The 23108-nt window shown below is 33.4% G+C and overlaps 1 protein-coding gene across 4 annotated transcripts; it reads left to right on the top strand.

Annotated features, from left to right (window-relative positions):
- Window positions 1-9887: 9887 nt before the first annotated feature.
- LOC132612625 (mitogen-activated protein kinase 17-like) lies at window positions 9888-20700 on the top strand. Of its 4 annotated transcripts, none has more exons than XM_060326730.1 (12): window positions 9888-9915; window positions 10121-10296; window positions 13022-13430; window positions 13523-13650; window positions 13928-13987; window positions 17097-17246; window positions 17343-17498; window positions 17585-17722; window positions 17815-17888; window positions 18812-18910; window positions 19005-19275; window positions 20481-20700. In XM_060326730.1, exons 1-12 carry the CDS (start codon window positions 9912-9914, stop codon window positions 20544-20546), a joined length of 1731 nt encoding a protein of 576 aa, XP_060182713.1. In that variant the 5' UTR covers window positions 9888-9911; the 3' UTR covers window positions 20547-20700. The 4 variants fall into 4 exon arrangements, with proteins under 4 accessions (XP_060182713.1, XP_060182712.1, XP_060182714.1 ...); XM_060326729.1 differs by having other exon boundaries at window positions 13928-13999; XM_060326731.1 differs by lacking the exon at window positions 9888-9915 and adding an exon at window positions 11675-11732 and having other exon boundaries at window positions 10142-10296; window positions 13928-13999.
- The last annotated feature ends 2408 nt before the right edge of the window (window positions 20701-23108 follow it).

The following is a 23108-nucleotide window of genomic DNA, read 5'->3' as shown; positions in this document are numbered from 1 at the left end:
TACAATGAACTTATCATCATTGATTCTACTGAGAGTTTCAGCGTAGAAAAAACACAAGTATGCAGAAAAAATCCACATGCAAGATGAAATAAAGCTAAATTACAATTTGTAGAGCTAAAATAAAAGAATAAGGAAGAAGAATACCTTAGATCAGTAGAAACTTGAAGAACTCAAGTGATTTTCAACATTGATTTTAGATTTACAACCTTACATTTTTTAAGAACTCAGCGATTTAGGGAAATTTTAGAGAGAGAAAGAGATGAGTGTGGGAGTGAAGAAAGTTCTGGGTTTGGAGGCTGCGTTGTTGTAGAAGATGATGAACAGAGATCGTGGAGGCTGCGTTATTGTAGAAGAAATAAGGAACAAATCGTGAATTTTAAGGCTTTAGCTGAGAGGGTACTTTGAGAATTAAAATAAAATATAAGGGATATAAAAGTAATTTCCATGGTCAACGAAAATGGCTTTAAGCCCTCCAAAAAAAAAGTTAGGATTCCCAACTTTTCATTTTTGGGTGACTTTAAGCACTTTATGGCTTAAATTTAGCATTTTAAGTTGGTAGCCAAACACTGCAATAAGCTAAAAAGGGCTTATAAGTTGGTTTGACCAACTTATAAGCCCATCCAAACGGTCTCTATGCCTTCTCCTTACCTACCTCATCTTGCCTGTCATGCCTGTTTAATTTTACTTGAATAACTTCCCTTTCTGTTAAGATATCCATGACTTGCATCTTGCTTAAATCATCTACACAGAACTCTGTTAGGCTCAATCTCCTTTGAAATTGGTTCACACACTAGTTGACTGCCTCACATGATTTAAAATCATATATTGCACACTAGTTGACTACCTCACACATCTGTGTATGCTTTCATATGAGTTGACTGTTGTGGCACCCCTGTTTGCACACCCATCCTACTTTGATTTGGACTTAATACCATATAAGAATGATATTGTATTAAAAAGATTTGCCCTGCTCTAGCTACCTATTACACAGCATCATGTTTAAAAGAAAATGCTTGATCCCTTATATGCTCATACATCCTTTTACCATGATGGTCTTTTTTTTTTTTTTTTTTTTGTTTCTCTGAAAAGAAACTACTCAACCTTCTGCTTGCTTATATGTTACTAGAATCTGTTTGATGTTGTACATGCTTTGCCTCTGATCATCACCTTCAATCTTGTCTTCTGGAACCATGCACCAGTTTACCTGTTACAGATCATGCTTATTTATTTTACCTTGACTCATGCTTGACCATATGTGCACATTACAGCCTGAACCTAAACCTATAGACTTGTTAGTGTCTTTCAGAAGCTGTTTAGTGTTTTAGTTCCATATCTGCAGCTTATCAGTATGTCTAAAAAGAAATGTCACAGTCCTGTCTTGTTTGATCGAATGCTGACTGTTTTATACCTAAAATTGTTCATGGTTGTTGGTTAAAGTATTATCTGTTGGCACCTCCCCATTCTGCCTAATTGTTAAAAAGATCCAGCATGTATATATGGAGAAATAGTGGTCATCTAGATCAAGGAGTACTAAATGTGATGCGCTGCTTTGGCTGTTGTGTTATTTTGTTCAGTACTTTTCATTTGCTGCCCTGTTTAGATACATCCACTGCTACTTTGTATTTTCATGGTGTCCTGTATGCTGAAATGACTTCGGCTGCACTTGTTGAAGTTCTCCTTCTTCTTACTGTTTGGTTCGGGAAGTTGTTAATGTATTAACTAAAAGATATTAAGTGGTTAACAAATTAATATACTTAATAAATACTTTATGGAGTACTGAATTATTATCTTCTGCCCCTGAACTGCTGCGTGAAAGATTTACCAGTATAGGGTCAGATCTGTAAAACATCTCGTGTTTCTGCCCTCTTTGTTCCGTTGTCTTGTGAAACTATTATGAGTAAAATCTATACATAGGGCACACAGATATATGCAATGTTTATATATTTCAGTGTATACCGCCCTGTATATCGGGTATTATTTTCTTGTATATCTTCATTTGGGCATTTGAAATAGAAGTGTTGTCGCTGTGTTGAGCTTTTCCTTTTGGGTTTCTATCTGTACAAACTGGGTTGTTGCCACCAATATTTTTTTTATATTTGAAGAACATGTCTTGTATATCTTCACTTTACTAATATTTTTCTTTCGTTTTTATGCATGACCATCGCATACGAGTCCTAGGGGACTCGTCATCTTCCGCATTCGGTGTTGGGCCAAAGCCCAACGAAACTTTCTTCTCGAGTCAGCCCCAACCCGCAGTGTAAAAAGATTCTCAGGCCAAAGCCCATGTGGCGAAAGGAAAAATTGATTGCAGCCGTGCTTAAATGGGCTAAGACCATTTAGTTATACTTGCTCTTTTACTTCATTGTGTGTTTTTAATTTGTACTATACGACTAACACTTATCTTATTTATGTTTTTCTTGACTTAGACGGATCTTAGTGGGGTTCGTAGGAATTGTAGTTTGGGAAGATTAAGTATGATCGTTTAGAACTTAGAATGAATTTAAGTGTTTGATTAATCGTTAAAATTTTGGCTAAACGAAATGATTTTCCAAGAAAGACGCCAAAGGCTAAATAACAACAACACCCTTTTCAAACAAATCATGTTGATTTCATAATATTTTAAATGATAAAGGCTTGGATCACATTCTTAGACATCAAAATCCTTTTCGATTTTTGACGATTTCGTCATAATTTAATACTATAAAACCTTTAGCTTTTACTCATATTAATCTTATAATGATTCTTTACTTTGTTAGTTGGTATAATTTATTTTTCACAAATATTTATAAAACGTTGCACAATCCCGCGTTTTCTTCAGTTTACTTATAACTAAAATCTTTTATGTAAAATATTATTATTTCCACATGTCTTATTTCGAATAGCATTATCATATTTTTATCTATAACTTAGCAATACTTACAAGATACTTTCTTAAATGCTGTAAAATGTTATATTTGTATTTTAGCTTTAATTAACTAACATAAGTCCGATCGGTTAATCATTGTTAATGGGTCTTAAAGGATGCCTAATACCTTCCCTTTAGACTAATTGAACTCTTACCTAGAATCTTAAGTTTCGTAGATATTAAAATAGAGCTAACTTTAGATAATTACTTTAATGAACTTTAGGTATCCTAATTCACCATAAATAATTAGGTGGCGACTCCTTAACTTTAATTAATCCCAGAATGTTGTAAACCATTTTGATCTCGGTTAAAATGGGGTATAACATATAAGTCGTTCAATATTTAAAGGATATTTTGGTCAACCAACATTTATATTCATGCTTTTAAAATAATATAGATATAAGTGTGGAAGAGAAACCAACACAGCATTGACTGCTTGTACCAAAAGCTTTATCAATTGTACACGCAATGAATGCTTGTACCAAAAGTCATATAAATTGTACACTTTACCCAACTATCTTTTTTGTCCCACGTGCACATATGTCATAATACTTAATATTTATTCCCTTCTCATGTACAGACGTATACACGTCAATTTTAATTCTCCGACACATTTATTTCCTCCGTGCACTTTTACTTGTTCACTTTTGACTTTTCACGTTCTTGTGAATATTTATTCTCTTCTCATGTGTAGACGTATGTAGTTCAATTTTAATTTTCCTACACAAGTTTATTTCCTTTGTGCACTTTTAGTAGTTCACTTTTCACTTTTCACGTTCTTTAAGAATTAATAAATCTCACGCGGACATATGTCATAGTACTAAATATATATATTCTCTTCTCATGTATACACGTATACACTTCAATTTTAATTCTCCGACACATATTTATTTCCTCCGTGCACTTTTACTTGTTCACTTTTGACTTTTCACGTTCTTGCTCAATATTTATTCTCTTCTCATGTATACATATATGCACTTCAATTTTAATTCTCCGACACATATTTATTTCCTCCGTGCACTTTTATTTGTTCACTTTTGACTTTTCACGTTCTTTAAGAATTAACAAATGAAGTACTCCCTCCGTCCCATATTACTTGGCCACATTGCTTGACTTTTCACGTTCTTTAAGAATTAATAAATGAAGTACTCCCTTCATCTCATATTACTTGGTCACATTACTATACTTGACTTTTTACGTTCTTTAAGAATTAATAAATGAAATACTCCCTTCGTCCCATATTACTTGGCCACATTATCAAAACTATATGTCTATTTTTCTATTATATATATTTTTTTTCTTATTATATATAAACATCCAAGGTGGACGAACACAACAACAATAAGTTGTACGAAAAATAACTGAAATTGTACGCTAAGCAGGGACTAAAATGTGAATATTTCAGAAGTTGTACATTAATTTTATCTCTCGTGTGTTTACTTTTCAAGTCCTCATGGGCCCGCAGTGTCTTAGTTGTCCTTTTATTTCCTTCATTTGGCATATACTCCCTCTATCTCAATTGAAGTTTCAATGTTTGACTAGACACAGAGTTTAAAAAATAAAGATAGACTTTCAAATCTTGTGGTTCTAAATTAAAAAGGGTGAAAATCATTTTCACCCCCAACTTTGCTTTAAAAATCAAACTCCCCCCTCAACTTTGAATAATAGTCGTTCTCCCCCCTTTATCCTAATTAACTTTTTTAAATTCCTATTTTACCCTTATACTATCAACTTGTCTTTTTCTTTTATTTCTTTAAAATCATGATATTTTTTATCATCTTAATCTATGTAACTAATTTTCTACAAGAAAATAAATATTATTTTCGAGACGGAAAAAGAAAAGTAAGAAATTCTAATCTATTATATAACTTAGTGTCGTTCTATTATAAAATAAACGAGAAGAATAAGAATTTTTTTTATTAATAATAATCAAAACTCTAATATTTGTATTTATACAAATAAAAATAACAAGTGATAATAACTTTATAAATATATTTTAATGCAAGTAATACAAACTAATTAATAAAAATAGAGGTATATTATTTAAAAATATTTCATTAATGACAACCAAAACTCGTTTATATATTGACAATAGAGAATAAGAGAGAACTGAAACTTATAATCTACATATACATATATATGTAAAATAACAGGTAATATGTATGTACGTGTGTGTGTACATGCATGTATATTAAAATATCAATCAGAGTAACATTGGATTTTGTGATAAATTCATAAAATTATTATTCTACTTATAATATGAACTTAAATAAAAAATTATAATACCTAGGTTAAAAAAAATAAATTTTATATAATATAAAATGGTATTATATAGATGAAGGATTGAAAATATCAAGGGTAAAATAGATATTGCCTAGAATAAGGGGGAGGGGGGGGGGGGGGGATTTCTATTAGTCATAGTTGAGGGGGGAGTTTGATTTTTAAATCAAAGTTGGAGGGTGAAAATCATTTTCACCCAGATTAAAAATGTATATAATATAAAAAATGTCTTTTGAATCTTGTGATTATAAATTTGACATGTAGAATATTTGAATTGTCAACTTACTAAATATAAAAAGAGGCAGACATAACCAAAAGACAATTTTTTTTTTAATTTAACAACAAATGCCCAAGGTGGACGAATACAGTAATAATAAGTTGTACAAAAAGCAACTGAAATTGTACTCTAAGTCGGGACTAACATGTGTACATTTCAGAAGTTTAATATTAATATTACCTCTTACGTGTTTACTTTTTAAGTCCCCACGTATCCGCAGTGTCTCAATTGTCTTTTCATTTCCTTCATTTGACATATACGCCCTCTGTCTCAATTTAAGTGTATACGTTTAACTAGACACGAAGTTTAAGAAATAAAGATAGACTTTTGAATCTTGTGGTTCTAAATTAAAAATGTGTATAATATAATAAAATATTCTTTGAATCTTGTGATTATAAACTTGACATGTAGGATATTTGAATTGTCAATTTACTAAATATAAAAAGAAGCGGACATAACTAAAATAAGATAAATTTTAACAATAATTGAGAAATTAAGGGGAAAACTAAGAGGAAAGAAAAAAATATGGAGATTCACTAAGGAGAATCGCGGTATCCTTTGCAAAATATACAAACCATAAAGACTGACTAAATTGAATAACTAAATTAATTATGTTGAGTTCTGTGGATCGCACGGGCATAGTTTACCAGTTATTAAATCACTTAGATATGAATAGTTTACACGGCATAAACCCCATGTGCTGATAACAATTTAACATAATAATGTCATTTCTGTGTCAGAAGTGAAAAATATCACTTCTTGGTCTAAAGATTAAAAATAAATTAGAGGAAAATAAAAAAATATATGAACATTCACTAAGGAGAATCGTGATATTCTTTACAAAATATATAAATTATAAAGATTATTTAAATTGAATAACTAAATTAATTATATTGGGTTTCGTGAATGGCACGGTATAATTTCCCAATTATTAAATCACTTAGATATGAATAGTCAACACGGAATAAACCCCATGTGCTGATAGCAATTTAACATAATAATGTCATTTCTGTGTCAGAAGTGAAAAATATCAGTTCTTGGTCTAAAGATAAAGATAAAATCTTGTTAGCAATTTCTATGGCTACCATTAGATCTTGATCTGCCTATCCACTAGCCTACCTCATTTACAACTTGTTAATATTCTTTCAACTTTAAAGTTTAGACTTTCCTCTCTTCTTCTTCAACTTTGTCATGTTCACATTTTATTAAATCATTTACACGGTTTAATATAAACTCCATGCGCTGATAACAATTCACCATAATAATGTCATAACTGAGTCAGAAGTTAAAAATATGACGTCATCTTTGGTCAATATTCTTTCAACTTTGAAGTTTTATCAGACTTTCCTCTCTTCTTCTTCAACTTTGTCATGTTCACATTTAGTAAATCACTTAAATATGATAGATTTACACGGTTTAATATAAACCCCGTGTGCTGATAACAATTTAACATAATAATGTCATAACTGAGTCAGAAGTTAAAAATATCACGTCATCTTGGTTGAAAGATAAAATCTTGTTACCAATTTGCGTGGCAAAAGATAAAATCTTGTTACCAATTTGCGTGGTTGCCATTAGATCTTGATTTGCCTATTTACTAGCCTACCACATTTCCAACTCGTTATATTCTTTGAACTTTCAGCTTTAATCACATTTCCTCTCTTCTTCAACTTTAATAATAAATTCATAGTATTACTTTTGGTGTAAATACATTATTCAGGTAAGTATTTTATCATAATTCATAATAATGTCATTACTGAGTCAGAAGTAAAAAATATCACGTCATCTTGGTCTAAAGATAAAATCTTGTTAACAATTTCTCTAGCTACCATTAGATCTTGATCTGCCTATTTACTAGCCTGCCTCATTTACAACTTGTTAATATTCTTTCAACTTTGAAGTTTAAAGACTTTCCTCTCTTCTTCAACAACCTTGTCATGTTCACGTTTTATTAAATATTACGGTAGATTTACGCGGTTTAATATAAACCCCATGTGCTGATAACAATTTACCATAATAAAATGTCATTACTGAGTCAGAATATCACGTCATCTTTGGTCCAAAGATAAAATCTTGTTAAAAAATATCACGTCATCTTTGGTCCAAAGATAAAATCTTGTTAACAATTTCCCTGGCCACCATTAGATCTTGATTTGCCTTGTTATATTCTTTTGAACTTTGAAGTTTATCGGACTTTCTTCTCTTCTTCAACTTTGTTGTGTTATTTTCGAACAGTTGTGTGATACAGACAAAACATCGCCAGAAATAGAGATAAGATGAGGCTCACAATTTAAGGGGTGTCACTGTCGGGTCCCGTAGTGTTGACGCATTCAATTCTCTCTCTCTCTCTCTCTCTCTTTCTAATTTGTTTTTTTAATTAAAGATGGTTCAATTCCAAACTATCGTCACCTAAACATATATGCATCGGATCCAACTCTTTCATGACTCATCAATTCCCCATTCCAATTTACTCTATTTCAATTTATGTGGACTATTTAACGAAATGCAGAATTTAAGAAAAAAGAACTTCTTTTTTTTAACTAGTGTCGTAAATGAGAGGCACATATATTTTTCCAAATATAAAAAGAGACCATTCTTTGAGACAAATTAAAAAGAAAATAAGTTTACATAAATTGAAACGGAAGGAGTATATTTTAATTCATGTGTACATTATTTAAATTTTCAGACATAAATTGTGAAACTTTGAAAGAAGGTACTCTCTTTGTTTCAATTTATGTGAAGGTGTTTGACTGGTCGCGTAGTAATAAAAGGAACACTTTTGAAACTTATGATCTGAAATAACTCATACATATTTGTGTGACTAGAAATATCATTAAGGGTAAAATGAAATGTTTAAAGGTTAGGGGGTGGGGGGGGGGTGTGGATAGTACAAAGGTGGATTGAAGACGCCTTGACGTGTTTTTATTGATCTAGAAAATATTTTTAATGAAAATTATTTTCTTCTATTTTGGAACATTTTCTGTACCAAACACACCCTTATTTTAACATAGCACTCCCTCCGTCCCAAAAAATTGTTTTAGTTTGACTTGACACGGAATATAAGAAATAAAAAAAAAACTTTTGAAATGTGTGGTCCAAAATAACCTTAATATTTATGTGACTGTATATCATCTCATAAAGTTAAATTGTTTCTAAATAGAGAAATATGACAATCTTTTTGGAACAAACTAATAAGTAAAGTACGATAATCTTTTTTAAACGGGGAGAGTACATTCTTTTGGAGAAAGACTAAAAAACAATATTCATTTAAATTGGGACATAGAGAGTATTTTAAGAGCATTTACATTTATTTTAACGGAAAAAAGGTATGAAACCTTTAAATTCAGAGTGCAACTTTAGATGATGGGGCAAAACGAGGTGTGAGGCAAAGGTAGGCGGGGGATGGTTAAGGATAGGGGTAGGGGCGGGGGAATAAGAGGGAGATGGGGTAGGCAAGTAGAGGAGTGGGTGGATAGTACAGAGATGGATTGAGAATCCGTTGGTATGTTTTTATTGATACAAAAAATATATTTAAAGAAAAATATATTTTCTTCTATTTCGAGAACATATTGTGTCATACCAAACACACCCTTATTTTAACCTACTAGTAACTAGTAGTAATATTTAGGGCTGACCATAAATACCGAAAATCAAAAAATCGAATCGAAACTTCAACAAATCGAACCGAACCGAACTAATTTGGTTCGGTATTTGGTGTCCACCGTAAAAAAACCGAAATCGAAATAGCCAAACCGAAGTTTGATAAAACCGAACCGAAAAATCGAATGCGCACCAAAATTTAATACATTACCCAAAAAAATTAAAATAGTCCAGGTCCATTAAGTTTAAAGCAAAAAAAAAACCAATTGTAATAAGTCCTCTTTTGCATTTGTATCCCTAATTTTCCAGTTCAATTGATAAAATCAAATATCCTTAATAAAGAAAGGTAACTAGGATGTGTCTTTAGGATTAATGTATGTCCTTTATGTGTTTCTTAATTATTCTTACGGTATGTATATTACACCTAGTAATCCTATATCATGATTATAGTTTTATATTCTTGTGTATCCTGTTTGTTTGATTTTGATTTCAATTTATCAGTTTTATGTTTTATTGCTTTTGAGAATATGAATTAGTGTCAACGAAATATTATATCAAAAAAACCGAATTGAAAAAACCGAAACCAAACTGAACCGAACTTTAAAAAACCGAAACCGAAAGAACCGAACCAAACGCAAACTAGTTTGGTTCGATGTTCGGTGTCCACCTTCAAAAAATCGAACCCGAAATAGTCAAATCGAAGTTTGATAAAACCGAATCGAAAAACCGCCACCCCTAGTAATATTTAGCCCCACCAACCACCAAAAAAAAAAAATCTAATATAAATATGCATCGGACCCTACTATTCCATCAATCATCAATTGTCCCATTCCATCAATATTTTAATCCATGTGTATGTTCTTTAAAACACTTCCCTCTGTTCCATTAATTATTTATTTTATTTTATTTATATCCTACAATGCATGTACCCCCATTTCTTTGATTCTTTTCTTTGAAGGCAGCAGCAAGTGGTGTAAGATTGTGATAAAGACAGCTGATATATTCAACTTTGTCTGTTTCTTCAACTTTATTCTAATTTTTTTTTTTTTAATAAACAGGTAATAACTATAAAAGGTTTCAACTGGGGCTGGTTTTACCTTGTCATTTCTGGAGTCATAAACAAGTTGAGAAAGTAGTCATCAATTCCGTAAAGCTGGGAACTTGGAAAAGAGAATCAATTATTATAGTCTCTAAGAGCTGTTTTATCTCTCTTGAGACACCCTTTATTGTTGAGGTATTCTGTTTATTCAAGATCAATTTTTTTTTTTTTTTTGCTTTTTCTTACATTAATTTTGTGGAGTTTTACATATGAGATCCTTAATGAAGTTGGATGATGAGTATTCTTTGATTCAAGATCTAGTTTTTTTAATTTTCTAGTTGACTGTACTGAGATTTGTTTGAAATGTAATTGAATGGATTATAAAGGTTCATGGTTGAACCAAGAAGAATAGTCTTAGAGACATATGTTAATTTATTGTCTCTAAGAGTTGTTTTACCTCTCTTCATAGACCCTTTATTGTTGAGGTATTCTTTTGATTCAAGATTTAATCTTTTCTTGTTTTTGCTTAGTAATCTTGTTTAGTTTTACATAAGATCCTTAATGCAGTTACATGATGAGGTATTATTTGATTCCAGATCTTGTTTTTCTTGTTTAGTTGACTATACTGAGATTTATTTGGAATGTAGTTGAATGGAAGAGTAATCTGGGGTTGATGTTTGTATATATATATATGTGTGTGTATAAGTCTGGCAAATAACATAACTTATACATATATATACAAACATCAATATTATAGTCTTTAAAATTGGAAAGGAGAATAAATTATTATAGTCTCTAAGTCTGGATTTTTAAGCATGTTGAGAAAGTTGACAATCCCTTAAAGCTGTGAACTTGGAAAGAGAATTAATTATTATTATTATAGTCTCTAAGAGCTATTTTACCTCTCTTAAGAGACCCTTTATTGTTGAGGTATTCTTTTTATTCAAGATCTAATCTTTTTTTGTTTTTGCTTATTAATTTTGTTGAGTTTCACATATTAGATCCTTAATGTAGTTGTGATGAGGTATTATTTGATTCAAGATTTAGTTTTTCGTTTCTAGTTGACTATGCTGAAATTTATTTGGAATGTAGTTGAATAGAATTTTTTTTATAAGTCTCTCAGAGCTGTTTTACCTCTCTTCGGAGACCCTTTATTGTTGAGGTATTCTTTTTATTCAATATCATTTTTTTTTTGCTTTTTCTTACATTAATTTTGTGAAGTTTTGCATATTAGATCCTTAATGCAGTTGGATGATGAGTATTCTTTGATTCAAGAACTAGTTTGTTAATTTTCTAGTTGACTGTACTGAGATTTGTTTGAAATGTAGTTGAATTGGAGTATAAAGGTTCATGATTGAACCAAGAAGAATAATCTGGGGTTGATGTTTGTATACATGTGTATAAGTCTGCAGATCACATAACTTAAATGGGTATTAGAGATCTCTAAGTGTTCATTAGAGATCTTCCATCTTTCGTAAAGTGTGTACTTTTGAGTTATTAGCACTCAGCCCTTTTAATAAATGAGTAATTAGCACCTACATGTTATTTAATTCTAATTGTTCATGCATTGCAGGTCTTGAAAGTGATTCAAACAGTGTCCATCTTATTCAGAAGTCTAAGTATCAAATATGGTAATCTTTCCTCTTCTTCATAATCTAATTTTATCTTTCTCGAAGTGTTTTCATTCTAGTACTTTTAGTTATATCCAGATTTATTCAGCTATTATATTGTTTATATTTGCAAAAATATGTTTCAGAAAAGCTGATCGGTGACCTGCATTTTTGTTAAGACAATTGGAAACCTTTATTTTCATAGGATAAAAGAAATTTTTTTCCTACTCTTGGTTAATTCGTAAATCTCATCCAAAAGTTTGAAATATAGACTTTCTTTCCAACTTGGATCTGTCTATTCACCATTAAGGCGAAAAGACTGATCTCAGCCAACTTCTAAGACGGTTTTCCTAACAGAGCTTTTAAGTAGTCAAATTCTTCCCATTTCGCGATTTTTAGCATCTCTCTGAATGATTTATCCAGTATAATGTTAGGATTTATATCTTGTTTTCTTAATTAACATATGTAAGTAAAATCTTTATCATGCAAAGTAAAATCTTGAAAATTAAGGTATTTTTGAAAGTCGAGTAGACAGGATTCATGTGACGAGTGAAGTACTTGTGCTGTAAGTTTGTTATTGGCTTTTGAATATTGGAGAATAGTTTTCATTTCGACCTTAGAAAGGAATTGGAAACAATGTTTGTTAAATGGTTGACTTTCAAGCTAGTTTATGACCTCAACACTATAAGAAAAATAAAGGCATCGTAGGGAAACAAATGCTTAATAAATGAAACACAATGTGTTAATTATCAATCCTCTTTAGACTTTAAATGTTTCAGCATTTTCTGTTTGAATACTCCCTTAAGCACCTTCTACTGTGTACTTTCACAGCATTCCATCATTCTCACCTTTGGCCATCACCTTAAATGGTTCCATTCATATCAGAAGCTAATTTACTTTCCGTCACATTTGGGTCAATAATTGCAATCTGTTAGACTACTTCATTCTGTACTGTCAAAGAGTTGGATCAGTTTTCTTGTAGCATACATCTGGTTCTGTATTCTGAATGCTCGTAGGATCCCTGTCATATCCTTTGCTTCTATCTGATTCATGTCCTTTTTGTGAACCTTGGAAGAATGTTCAGTAAAATTTAGATTTCTTGCACTGATAAATATATATTGTTTAATGTGTGAGGTAGAGCTTGACCTTTTGACCATAGTTACGGGATGAAAAGAGGGAAAACATTTCACTCCAGATTTATATTTTACAGTTATACAGAGAATGTGGGATTTTGATATCCTTTTGCATCTTTTTTGGACCTTGCCTTTTTGTCTACAGAGGAATTCTAATAGTATCTCATATTACTACAGGTAATGGATTTCAAAGAATTCTTCACTGAATATGGTGAAGCCCATCAATATGAAATTCTTGAGGTTGTTGGCAAGGGAAGCTATGGTGTTGTTGCAGCAGCAATTGATACTCATACTGGAGAAAAGGTAGCAATAAAGAAGATCAATGATGTTTTTGAGCATACCTGTGAAGCGACCCGCATCCTTAGAGAAATAAAGCTCCTTCGGTTGCTTCGGCACCCAGATATTGTAGAAATAAAGCATATTATGTTGCCTCCATGTCCGAGGGAATTCAAGGATATATATGTTGTTTTCGAGTTGATGGAATGTGACCTTCAGAATGTAATTAAAGCAAATAACAGTCTTACTGCTGAACATTATCAATTCTTTATGTATCAGCTTCTTCGAGGGTTAAAGTATATGCATACAGGTTGTGATTTCTTGTTCTGGTTTCTGCTAACTGAGACTTTTCTATTTTACATACATTCTGATGACTCATTCTCACATTTTTTGATTTAACAGCTAATGTATTCCATCGGGATTTGAAGCCAAAGAACATTCTGGCAAATGCAGATTGCAAGCTGAAAATTTGTGATTTTGGGCTTGCTCGGGTATCATTTGGAGATACCCCATCTGCTGTTTTCTGGACTGTATGCTTCATCTTTCTACTTTAAAGTTTTCTTAGTCTATCTTTGTTACAATAGCAACTCAAAATATCTCAAGGCTGTCCGTGAAGCGTTAAGTTAGTACACTTGTGATAGAGTGCCTGATTCTTTGTGCTCTCAAAGACGGAATGCTCCTCTTTCTTCTCTAATGATTCCATTATCACTAATAATATAGAAAATTATGTATCCAACACCATTCTTAGGTTGTTAATTTGTTACACCTGTAATTCCAAGTAAAATTCTTCATCCTTTTTCTCTAAAGGACTACGTGGCAACTCGGTGGTACCGTGCTCCAGAACTTTGTGGTTCCTTTTTCTCCAAAGTAAGTACGATGGTATGCAGGTAAAGATTCATGTTTATATACAATTGTTCTCAGTTACCAATTTCAAAAAATATACAATTGTTCTCAATCTGCACTTATCTGATTGCTAGTAATGTTCAGGTGCATGTTCTCATGTTAAAATTGGAAAGGAAACTTAAATTTCATATTGTGAGACTTCTTTACTTACTTACATAGATGCCCCAGTGCGGAGGTGTGAGAGGTTAGCCATGGATGGTTTCAGAAGAGGTAGGGGTAGGCCAAAGAAATATTGGGGAGAGGTGATTAGACAGGACATGACGCAGTTACAGCTTACCGAGGACATGACCTTAGATAGGATGGTGTGGAGGACCCACATTAGGGTAGAAGGCTAGTATATAAGTCTCGTTATCTTTCCTTATTAGTAGGCGCATTAGCGCATTATAATTTCTTGTGCTTTGATTTATGTTATTATTTGCTACTTTCTGTACTTTGATTACTCTATTTTATCTGTGCCGCTTTCGTGATTTGCATTTCCATATCGCTTTGAATTCCTTGATTATCCTGTTTTACTGTGTCGCTTGCATTATTTCATTGCAATATCGTTTTAAATCTTTTAACCTTATCTGACCCCCTTTTTATGCTTCTATTGAGCCGAGGGTCTCTCGGAAACAGCCATCCTACCTTGGTAGGAGTAAGGTCTGCGTACATTATACCCTCCCCAGACCCCAAGATGTGGAATTTCACTGGGCTGTTGTTGTTGTTGTTGTAGACTTCTTTACTTAGCATGGGCTTGTGCTTTACAATATTCTTTCATCTAATGAACTGGTGACATTGTTCCTTAGTTTCCTCATTTCTTAGTTTCCTCATTTCTTGTTTGCAATCTTCATTTTCTAGTGGGAAAAATTTATGTTAAGTCATTTTGAGTGTGTAGTGATCAGTCAGTTGTTGGAAAATGATGTATCAATATGTCATACAATTACAGGAAGCGTTTTTTCTAACTGTTTAGGGCAAATTACTTTTATCCATAGTTTCTTTCCTTTTACTCTATTTTCCGATGCTTAATACTCGATGTTATGTCTTTATGCAAAAATGATGTGAAGACATCTAGGTTCTTCCTTTTGTGTTATTTGGTTCTCCTTTACTTCTGAATCATCTTATTGCATAAAGGTTTTCCATGCAATGGCTAAAAATCTTGTCACATAGTAATTGCTTATCACTGAGATCAAATTAGGCCAGGGAAATGTCTATTGTTATGGAATAGAGTATTCGTCTCTCCTAGTCCTTCAATCGTTCTGTAGGCCATTATTCTTTTGATTTGTAACAGCTGTTGAGAAACTGGTCACTTCTTGATGTTTCAAAAGATACCGTCTTACCTTGACAGAGAGCTCAATGACATATATTCCTAGTTTGACCATAATAGTAGATGCGAGGCTGTAACTCTCTGATTATGAAATATAGAGATCCTCTTTTCTCTGTTTTCTCTGACTCACCTCCGAATAATCCGTTAAATTCTTTTCATTTTTTTCTTTTCCCTAAACTGGTGGGGGATGCATAGCAATAGGTTGAACTACTATAAGGATAGTCATAGACTTTAGTCGAGTAGGAATTTCTTGGCTCTCTGCCTGTCTTTTATATCTTTATTTTAATTAGCTATCAGTATACCATATCCAATTTTGTCTGGCACAGCCATCACACTCCTCTACCTTGCATCAGTTTCTTCACTGTCGCTAGCATTGGTTGATAGAGTAGTAAAGTGAATAATTTTGGGGTGAGATCATCATTCTTGTACTCTATTCAAACAACAATATCCTGGACATTAGAAACTTACTGATAAAACAAAAATGCTGACTCGTTAGTTCTATCAAACTTGATGCTTACTGCTGACGTTTGTTGATATTACTACTGTTTTTATCCGTAAAAGATTTGTCCTGCTTTCTGCATGATTGTTTTTACCCATTTAGCAGTCTGATGGAAAATATCATATAATTGTTTAAATTTAAATTGTTGAAAGAATTTGACTTTCTGAAAGAAATAACAATCGTATAGAACATTATTAGTTGAAATGCCATGACGTTAGGATCTCATATAGGCCTTTATGGCCCTGACCAATGTGTTGAAACATTTTGGGATGTCCCTGCATGGAAATTGTGTCTATTTAGTAAGAGGGGGGATAGGAAGCTAGGGTCATTGGAAGTGTAAATTTGGGACATTGGAGTAAAAATATCATGTCTTGTATGCTGTTCTGTGTATTTGAGAAATTTCCTCTGGTAACAGGAACATGCATTTTAACCCTCAGGGGTTGGCCTGGTGGCAATTGGCTTGAGCCTTGGGGTGCTCCCTTTCAAGGTCTCAAGTTCGAAACCCACTGGGTGCAAACAATTTCTGAGGGTCATCGGACTGGGTAAAACCCTGAATTACCCGTGGTGCACTTGCGGGAAACTCCTTGCCGAGGGCCTGTGCACCCCCGGGATTAGTCGGGGCTCTAAGAGCCTCGGACACCCGGTGCTTAATCAAAAAAACAGGAACATGCATTCCGAGCAAAGGGAAAAGATCAATTTTTATAAAGAATGTACTGGTGGATGGCACACTTGGCAAGATTGTAATTGATTAGTTTAATGATATTATACAGATGTTTCATGGGCTCACTTAGAACTAGATCTAGGAGCTTCTAGCATGCTCCTCAATGATATATTTTTATAAAGATTGTCTGCTTCAATGAATGCCCGATGGTTGGGCAGAATAATTTGTGCACTGTGAGAGTGAGAGAGGGGGGGGGGGGGGGGAGCTTAAATATACTATCATATGTGTTTTAGTTGTCTCTGCTACTCTTAGTATGCCATTTCGTAGAACCTTCAAGGACTTTTTCTCCTAATCATGGACGGTTTTCGGTTTCCACGGCATTCCTTGTCATAATTAGAAAAGAGAGAAGTGCAAAAATGTTACACAAACTTCTGCATAATAAAGTTAAACTGTGCTGGTGAGCATTAGGTTTTTGTGCTCTAATTTGAACTTGGCATATACCTAGTGAGATGGTGTGTAAGCCATCATTGTTTCTCACTTGTGGTAACTTTATAATGCAAATGATCTTTCAGAAATTTGTACAAATTCTAAACCAAAAAACTTTTTGCAGTACACTCCAGCAGTTGATATCTGGAGTATAGGATGTATATTTGCAGAAATGCTTACAGGAAAACCATTATTTCCGGGGAAGGATGCAGTTCACCAATTGGATCTCATAACTGATTTGCTTGGTTCGCCGTCCACTGAAGCCATTGCAAGGGTTAGTTCCTTCTATCAATCTGTTACAGTTGATAAACATATCATCTAGTAACGAATCTTGAGTATATCTTGTTTCCTATTTTCCTGATATCCGCAGATTAAAAATGAAAAAGCAAGGAGATATTTAAGCAGCATGAAGAAGAAGGCACCTATCCCTCTCTCAGATAAATTCCCACACATTGATCCACTAGCTCTAAAATTGCTTGAGCGTTTGATTGCATTCGATCCCAAAGATCGCCCTTCTGCTGAAGAGGTAGGATGTAGCAGTGTCATTAGGCCTTTGTGTTAGTTTGTATAAAACATATTTTCCTAATACTAGTGATTCATTAATCCACTCAGGCGCTAGCACATCCATATTTCCGTGGTTTGGCAAACAAGGAAGAGGAACCATCATCTCAGACTATCTCAAAATTTGAATTCGACTTTGACCGAAGAAAACTTGGGAAAGAGGATCTTAGGGAGCTCATCTACCGAGAGGTATATGCATTAACAATCAATCTCATCTTTCCTTGACCATCTGTTTGCACCTTTTTCACTACTTATAGTGTACATTGTTCTCAACTGGGCAGATTCTGGAATATCACCCCGAGATGCTGAAGGAGCATCTTCAAGGCACTGATCACACTCACTTTATGTATCCAAGGTAATACAATGGCTGTGAACACCTTTTGATCTGATGATTCAACTCATTTTTCCATGGTCTTGGTGAAAATTGTCTCCACCCCGCCGAAACTCTAAACTCTGTATTTTTCAGTTTTTAACACTGAGCTACTGTAGTATCTGCCATCTACTGCTACATCTACAAATTATTTGTGCATGCTGAGGCTTCCCTGATGAGTAAACAAGAAGTTTGGATTACTTCTTGGAACCGAAAATACATATTTTTTCCAATTAGGGGTGCATATTGGATTACCACTCTGTTCTGTGATCAACATCATGTATAATCAATCACACCTGCAGACCTTTTATGCATGTAGATATGTCACTAGGCTGTTGTACCTTTGCTCGAGTATAGTCTGAAACAGTTACGACGATAGATTATACAATGAGTGAGACTATTGGTGACTAGAGAACCTCTTGAGGTTGACCACAGAATTTCTAACCTAATTGGGGTTCAATGGTCACTGTTCATTGGCAAGATCAATCAAGTTGATAAGGAAATTTGCTTTACTTTTGGAGTTAACAGTAATGTTTGGCCACTGACATTTGTGAAGCTACTTCATTTTTTGGGAGATCGGTACCATGATCCTACTAAAAATCCTACTTTTAGTACTTAAAGGAATGATGGACAGATCACATCATAAGATTTCTGTTTATACGTCACTTAATCTAGATGCAAGGAAGGGTTAACTAAGTCTGAAAAGGACGGTGAAGTGATTCATAATGCACGCCTTCAGAATCACGGGACTTAAATATCTGAGTTTTTGCTGTTTTTCTCTTTTACTTGAAAGCTTTCTATTTTCTACATTTCAGCTGCTTTTTGCTTCTGAAGTCCTCCCTGTTTCTGGTGCATGCACTGCATTGCTTGTCCACTTACTGTGCTAATTGAAAAACTACAATTTTTAGTGGAGTTGATTGCTTCAAACAACAATTTGACCATCTCGAGGGGCACAATGGTAGAGGTGGAAGCACTCTCTTTCCAAGACGCTATGCCTCCTTGCCCAGGTGAAATGTCCTTGATGTGTTTCTCTTTTGTTTTAAATAGTAAAATGGTCTTCATCAATTTCACTTACCTGAATAGCCTCATAATTATCTGCAGAGAACGTGTCTGTGCTTCCACAGATGAGGAAGCTGATAAGGATGGTGAATTTGAAAGGCATGTTGTAGCTGCTATGGCTCAGAGATGTCTTCCAAGCCCCCCCAGTTCCCCTAAGGTCAAAAAACCGGATACTGCTAATGCAGTCAAAGGTCATATGGAGACTGGCCGTTCTACGCCAAAGAATAGTACACCAAAGAATACCGAATGCTGCATGCTAAGAAGTTCTAGTATTAGTTTTTCCAAATGTGTTGGAGCCATATGGGACTCCGAGGTAAGTGTTCTGATCTGTACTCAATAAGAAGAAAAACGCAATATCAGTCAATCAATCAACTATGCCCCAATCTAAATCAGTTGGGCTTACAAGAGCCTGTATTGTGAATATGTAGTTACAAATAACTCAGCCAAAGTGTAGGAACTAGAACTAACATCCTTCCAAATAGAAGAACTTCACATTTTTCTTTGTTTGAACAAACAATGCATAAGAAAAATGCGAGCTCTTCAAACCTCGGAGGCAAATTGATATATGAAATGCCCCTATAAGTTTTTTTTTTTTTTTTGACTTACTAAACATCACATCATTAAGATGTCTAGTACAGGATTTCTACAAAGATGGTAATTCACACCATCTACTTAACTGATAATTCCCATTGCCATTGTTGTCGCCGTCCACCATTATCAGCTATTACCACCCACAACCACCATCCTAGCTCAGCCACAACCATCGTTTCCCCCGATCACTTCTATTGCCAGTTACCATCACCACCCACCATCCTCAATCGGCACAACCACCGCCATTGCTAGCCATTATTGATATAGTAGTAGATTATTTAGTATGTTATTTGAATTGTATATTTATTAATTTAAATAAAGACAAATTTTATACATTTAGATGTTGAGAAAAGAAACGGTTTAGTTATTTAGTATTCAGATCTTACATCATCTTAATATTCATATGTGTATTCAGATTCTGACATTTAGAGCTTGTTTGGATGGGCTTATGCCTATAAGCTGCAAACAGCTTATAAGCTAAAAAAAATAAGTTGGGATAGTCTAACTTTTTTTTTTTTTTTTTTTGGCTTATAAGCTGAAAGCTGCTTTAGATAAGCTAAGTCAAATGGGCCCAATTATTTTTTTGAGCTTATTTTAAGCACAAATGACTTTAAGCTGGCCAGCCAAACACTCAAAAAACCTGAAAACAGCTTATAAGCAATTTATAAGCAACTTATAAGCCAATCCAAACGGGCTCTTAAATCTTAATATTCAAATATATATTCAGACTTAGATGTCTTACTCTTAATAAAAATAAATGAGGCCTAAATGTCTGGATTAGTGGGTGTGCAAAAACCCTAGAAGAGCAATAATATGAATGGGAGATGGTGTTAATTTTTGTGCTTGCTCATAAATTGCAAATAAAAGGTGCGCATGATAATAGGAATGTAGAATTTGCTTTTACCGTAATAGCTACATTTCCCTCAGGATACAACCTGCAAGCCATATCAAAACGGGATAAGTAGATCATCGAAGACAGCTTTGTATGCTTGACCATTTTTATTCTACTGGATGGATAAGGAATTGCTAGATTTCTGGTAAGTGACACTAATTGCAATGTAATTGCTCATGTACTCAAATGGAGTCTTGGTTCGTTGTATTGTAAACTATAAACAATTTAGCTATGACATCATTACTTTGACTTTCAGTTGTCTTGTTACTATTGTACTGATTTCATTAAGGCATTCTGATGGGATTTCGAATATCGTCCTCATGCCCAAGAGGGATTGCCCATTTGTTTTCTTATATGTCTAACTTCTTCAACTATATTATGCTGTGGTTCAGATGTAATGATCGTGACCAGTTGAGCTATTTTTATTATGCATCCTCGTTTGTTTCTTTTGTCTGTTGATTATCATCTGTTTGTGAAGAAGTTCTGAGCTTGAACTTTCCAAGAGTTTTACAGAAAAACTGTTTTGTGTCTAATTCAAGCACTCATGAGTAGTTGTCTCTTTAGTTGATGATAAAGAATAGGACCTTAATGACCATGTCCTGAGAGTGAGTGTGATTAAGAAAGGGCCTAATTCTTATCATTAGAAATGATATTGTTCTTGGAACAGACATAATCGCAGTTCACCACCTTGATAGCACAACTATAACCTTGTCAATCCCAAGCAAGTTGGAGTCGGTTATGTGAATACTTGGGTTCTCATAGTCCATGTCAGTCCAATTAAACCCATCTCAATCTAATTTACTTTGAAAAAAATGTGAAATTGATTTAAGAGGGTTTTGTCTAAAGCTTACAAGTCGGTCAAACTGACTTATAAACACTTTTTAGCTTATTTGCGCATTTGGTAATTAAAAGTGCTTGTTAAGCCAAGAAAAAAACCAAAAGCCGTAAGTTGGTCATTCTTAATTTATGATTTTTCAGCTTATAAGAACTTTTGATTTGATCAATTTTTTAAATATTTTATTCTTGATATTTTTCTTATTCTCAAAATACTTTTCACATTCTTAATTTATGATTTTTCAGCTTATAAGAACTTTTGATTTGATCAATTTTTTAAATATTTTATTCTTGATATTTTTCTTATTCTCAAAATACTTTTCACAAAACAAAACTCTGTAACTTCCTCTTCTATCCGTGTCCATCGTTTTTCTCTTACCCAAGTTACATATTTTTAAGGGGATTTTAGTTATTTTAAAATGTTTATTAGCGCTTTCAGCATTTTTATCCAAACTCATAATTGTTTATTTATAGAATTAGTTATAAGTACTTAAAATTGTTTTTCAACTCTTGTAGCTTTATAGCTCTTTACAATTAACTAATCCAGACAGGCTCTAAGACACTGTACCAAGAGATATCAAGGAGTTTTGTGCAAACGCAGTATGTTTCGAGGCTTTTGAACACTTGAACCTTTGGAAATTCGACATTGTTTTGACTTGTAATCCTGATCAAAACTGTACATGGTATATCATTCATAGTAATACTTCCACAAGTCAGCATAGAAAGAGCTCATACAAGGAGGTCGCATTGAAAACCTAATGTAGACTGGATTCTTATCTTTCTTACCAAGTCTAAGACTTTTGACACGAATAAAAAATGCATAACGTAGAAATAGAGTTGCACAAGTCCATCTAGGTAATAAGGTAAATAAGAAAACCCCAACGAATTAATAGGTATTTATTTCCATATTCAATTTTCTAAACTTTTATACAGTTAGTGCACCTTATCTACTCTTGGAAAATTTGGTAATTCGAAAATTTTGACAGCATAAAATAAAGATTCTCAACATGAAAGTGAAGCTTTTGGAAGACCAATATTAGAGGCAAAGTCCGATTTGCACAATAGGATCTTCCGGTGTCATTGTTTAAATTTTGATATTTGTCAGGATGCTTTACGGTGATTAGTCAGAATCTAAGCAAAGTACTGATGATTGTCCGAATTTCTTACTTGATATTTGCCAAGAATGCTTTAAAAATAAGTTAAGGTGATTTGTTAGGATTTTTGGTCAAATCTTGACAGGTAGCTAGAATTCTTTCAACATATGAGGTTTGAATCCTGGTGATTGATTAGGATTTGTAGCAAAATCCTGGTGATCACTTGAACATGTTATGTAAAAATTCACCAAGACGTTTTTGCTTCGAAACTGATCCAAAGCAATTCCAAATGACTTCAATTTGATTTAGAACTTTCTATTACCAATTACAGCAATTTTCATTAGCTAGATTCAACCTGAACCTTAAGGGTTTTTTTTTTTTTTTTCAAGCTCAACAAAAAACCCAACAATTGTGTTTTCAACTTTCTCCTACCAAACCAATCCAAATTATTAGGGCTAGATGGTATATGCTAAATGGAACATTACCCACTCAGTCCAACAAAAACTAAACAATGAATCTTCAATTTTCTATTATATATGTTTCATTGTTTTTTTTAATTTTAGTTGTGTGCTCGTGATTTATTAGAAGAAAAAGAAGGAAATCAACAAAAAGAAACACAGCAAAATCGAACACAACAAGGGGAAAAAAATCAGAAACCAAGAACAATGGAATGTCATTTCCTGCTGGAAAAAAATTGATGAGTTACAGCAGATTCTTCTTAATCCATTTCACTTC

The sequence above is a fragment of the Lycium barbarum genome, chromosome 10 (genome assembly GCF_019175385.1).
Source record: "Lycium barbarum isolate Lr01 chromosome 10, ASM1917538v2, whole genome shotgun sequence".
Lineage (NCBI taxonomy): Eukaryota > Viridiplantae > Streptophyta > Magnoliopsida > Solanales > Solanaceae > Lycium > Lycium barbarum.
The sequence above is the reverse complement of the archived record's forward strand: the minus strand, read 5'-3'. Positions and strand labels throughout refer to the sequence as shown.

What these genes read in the sequence shown, in the direction of transcription:
- LOC132612625 (XM_060326729.1), top strand. An exon ending in CATCTGCTGTTTTCTGGACT is followed by an intron (nt 13,651 to 13,927) that starts GTATGCTTCATC and finishes TTTTCTCTAAAG; the next exon opens with GACTACGTGGCAACTCGGTG. An exon ending in ATCGCCCTTCTGCTGAAGAG is followed by an intron (nt 17,499 to 17,584) that starts GTAGGATGTAGC and finishes TAATCCACTCAG; the next exon opens with GCGCTAGCACATCCATATTT.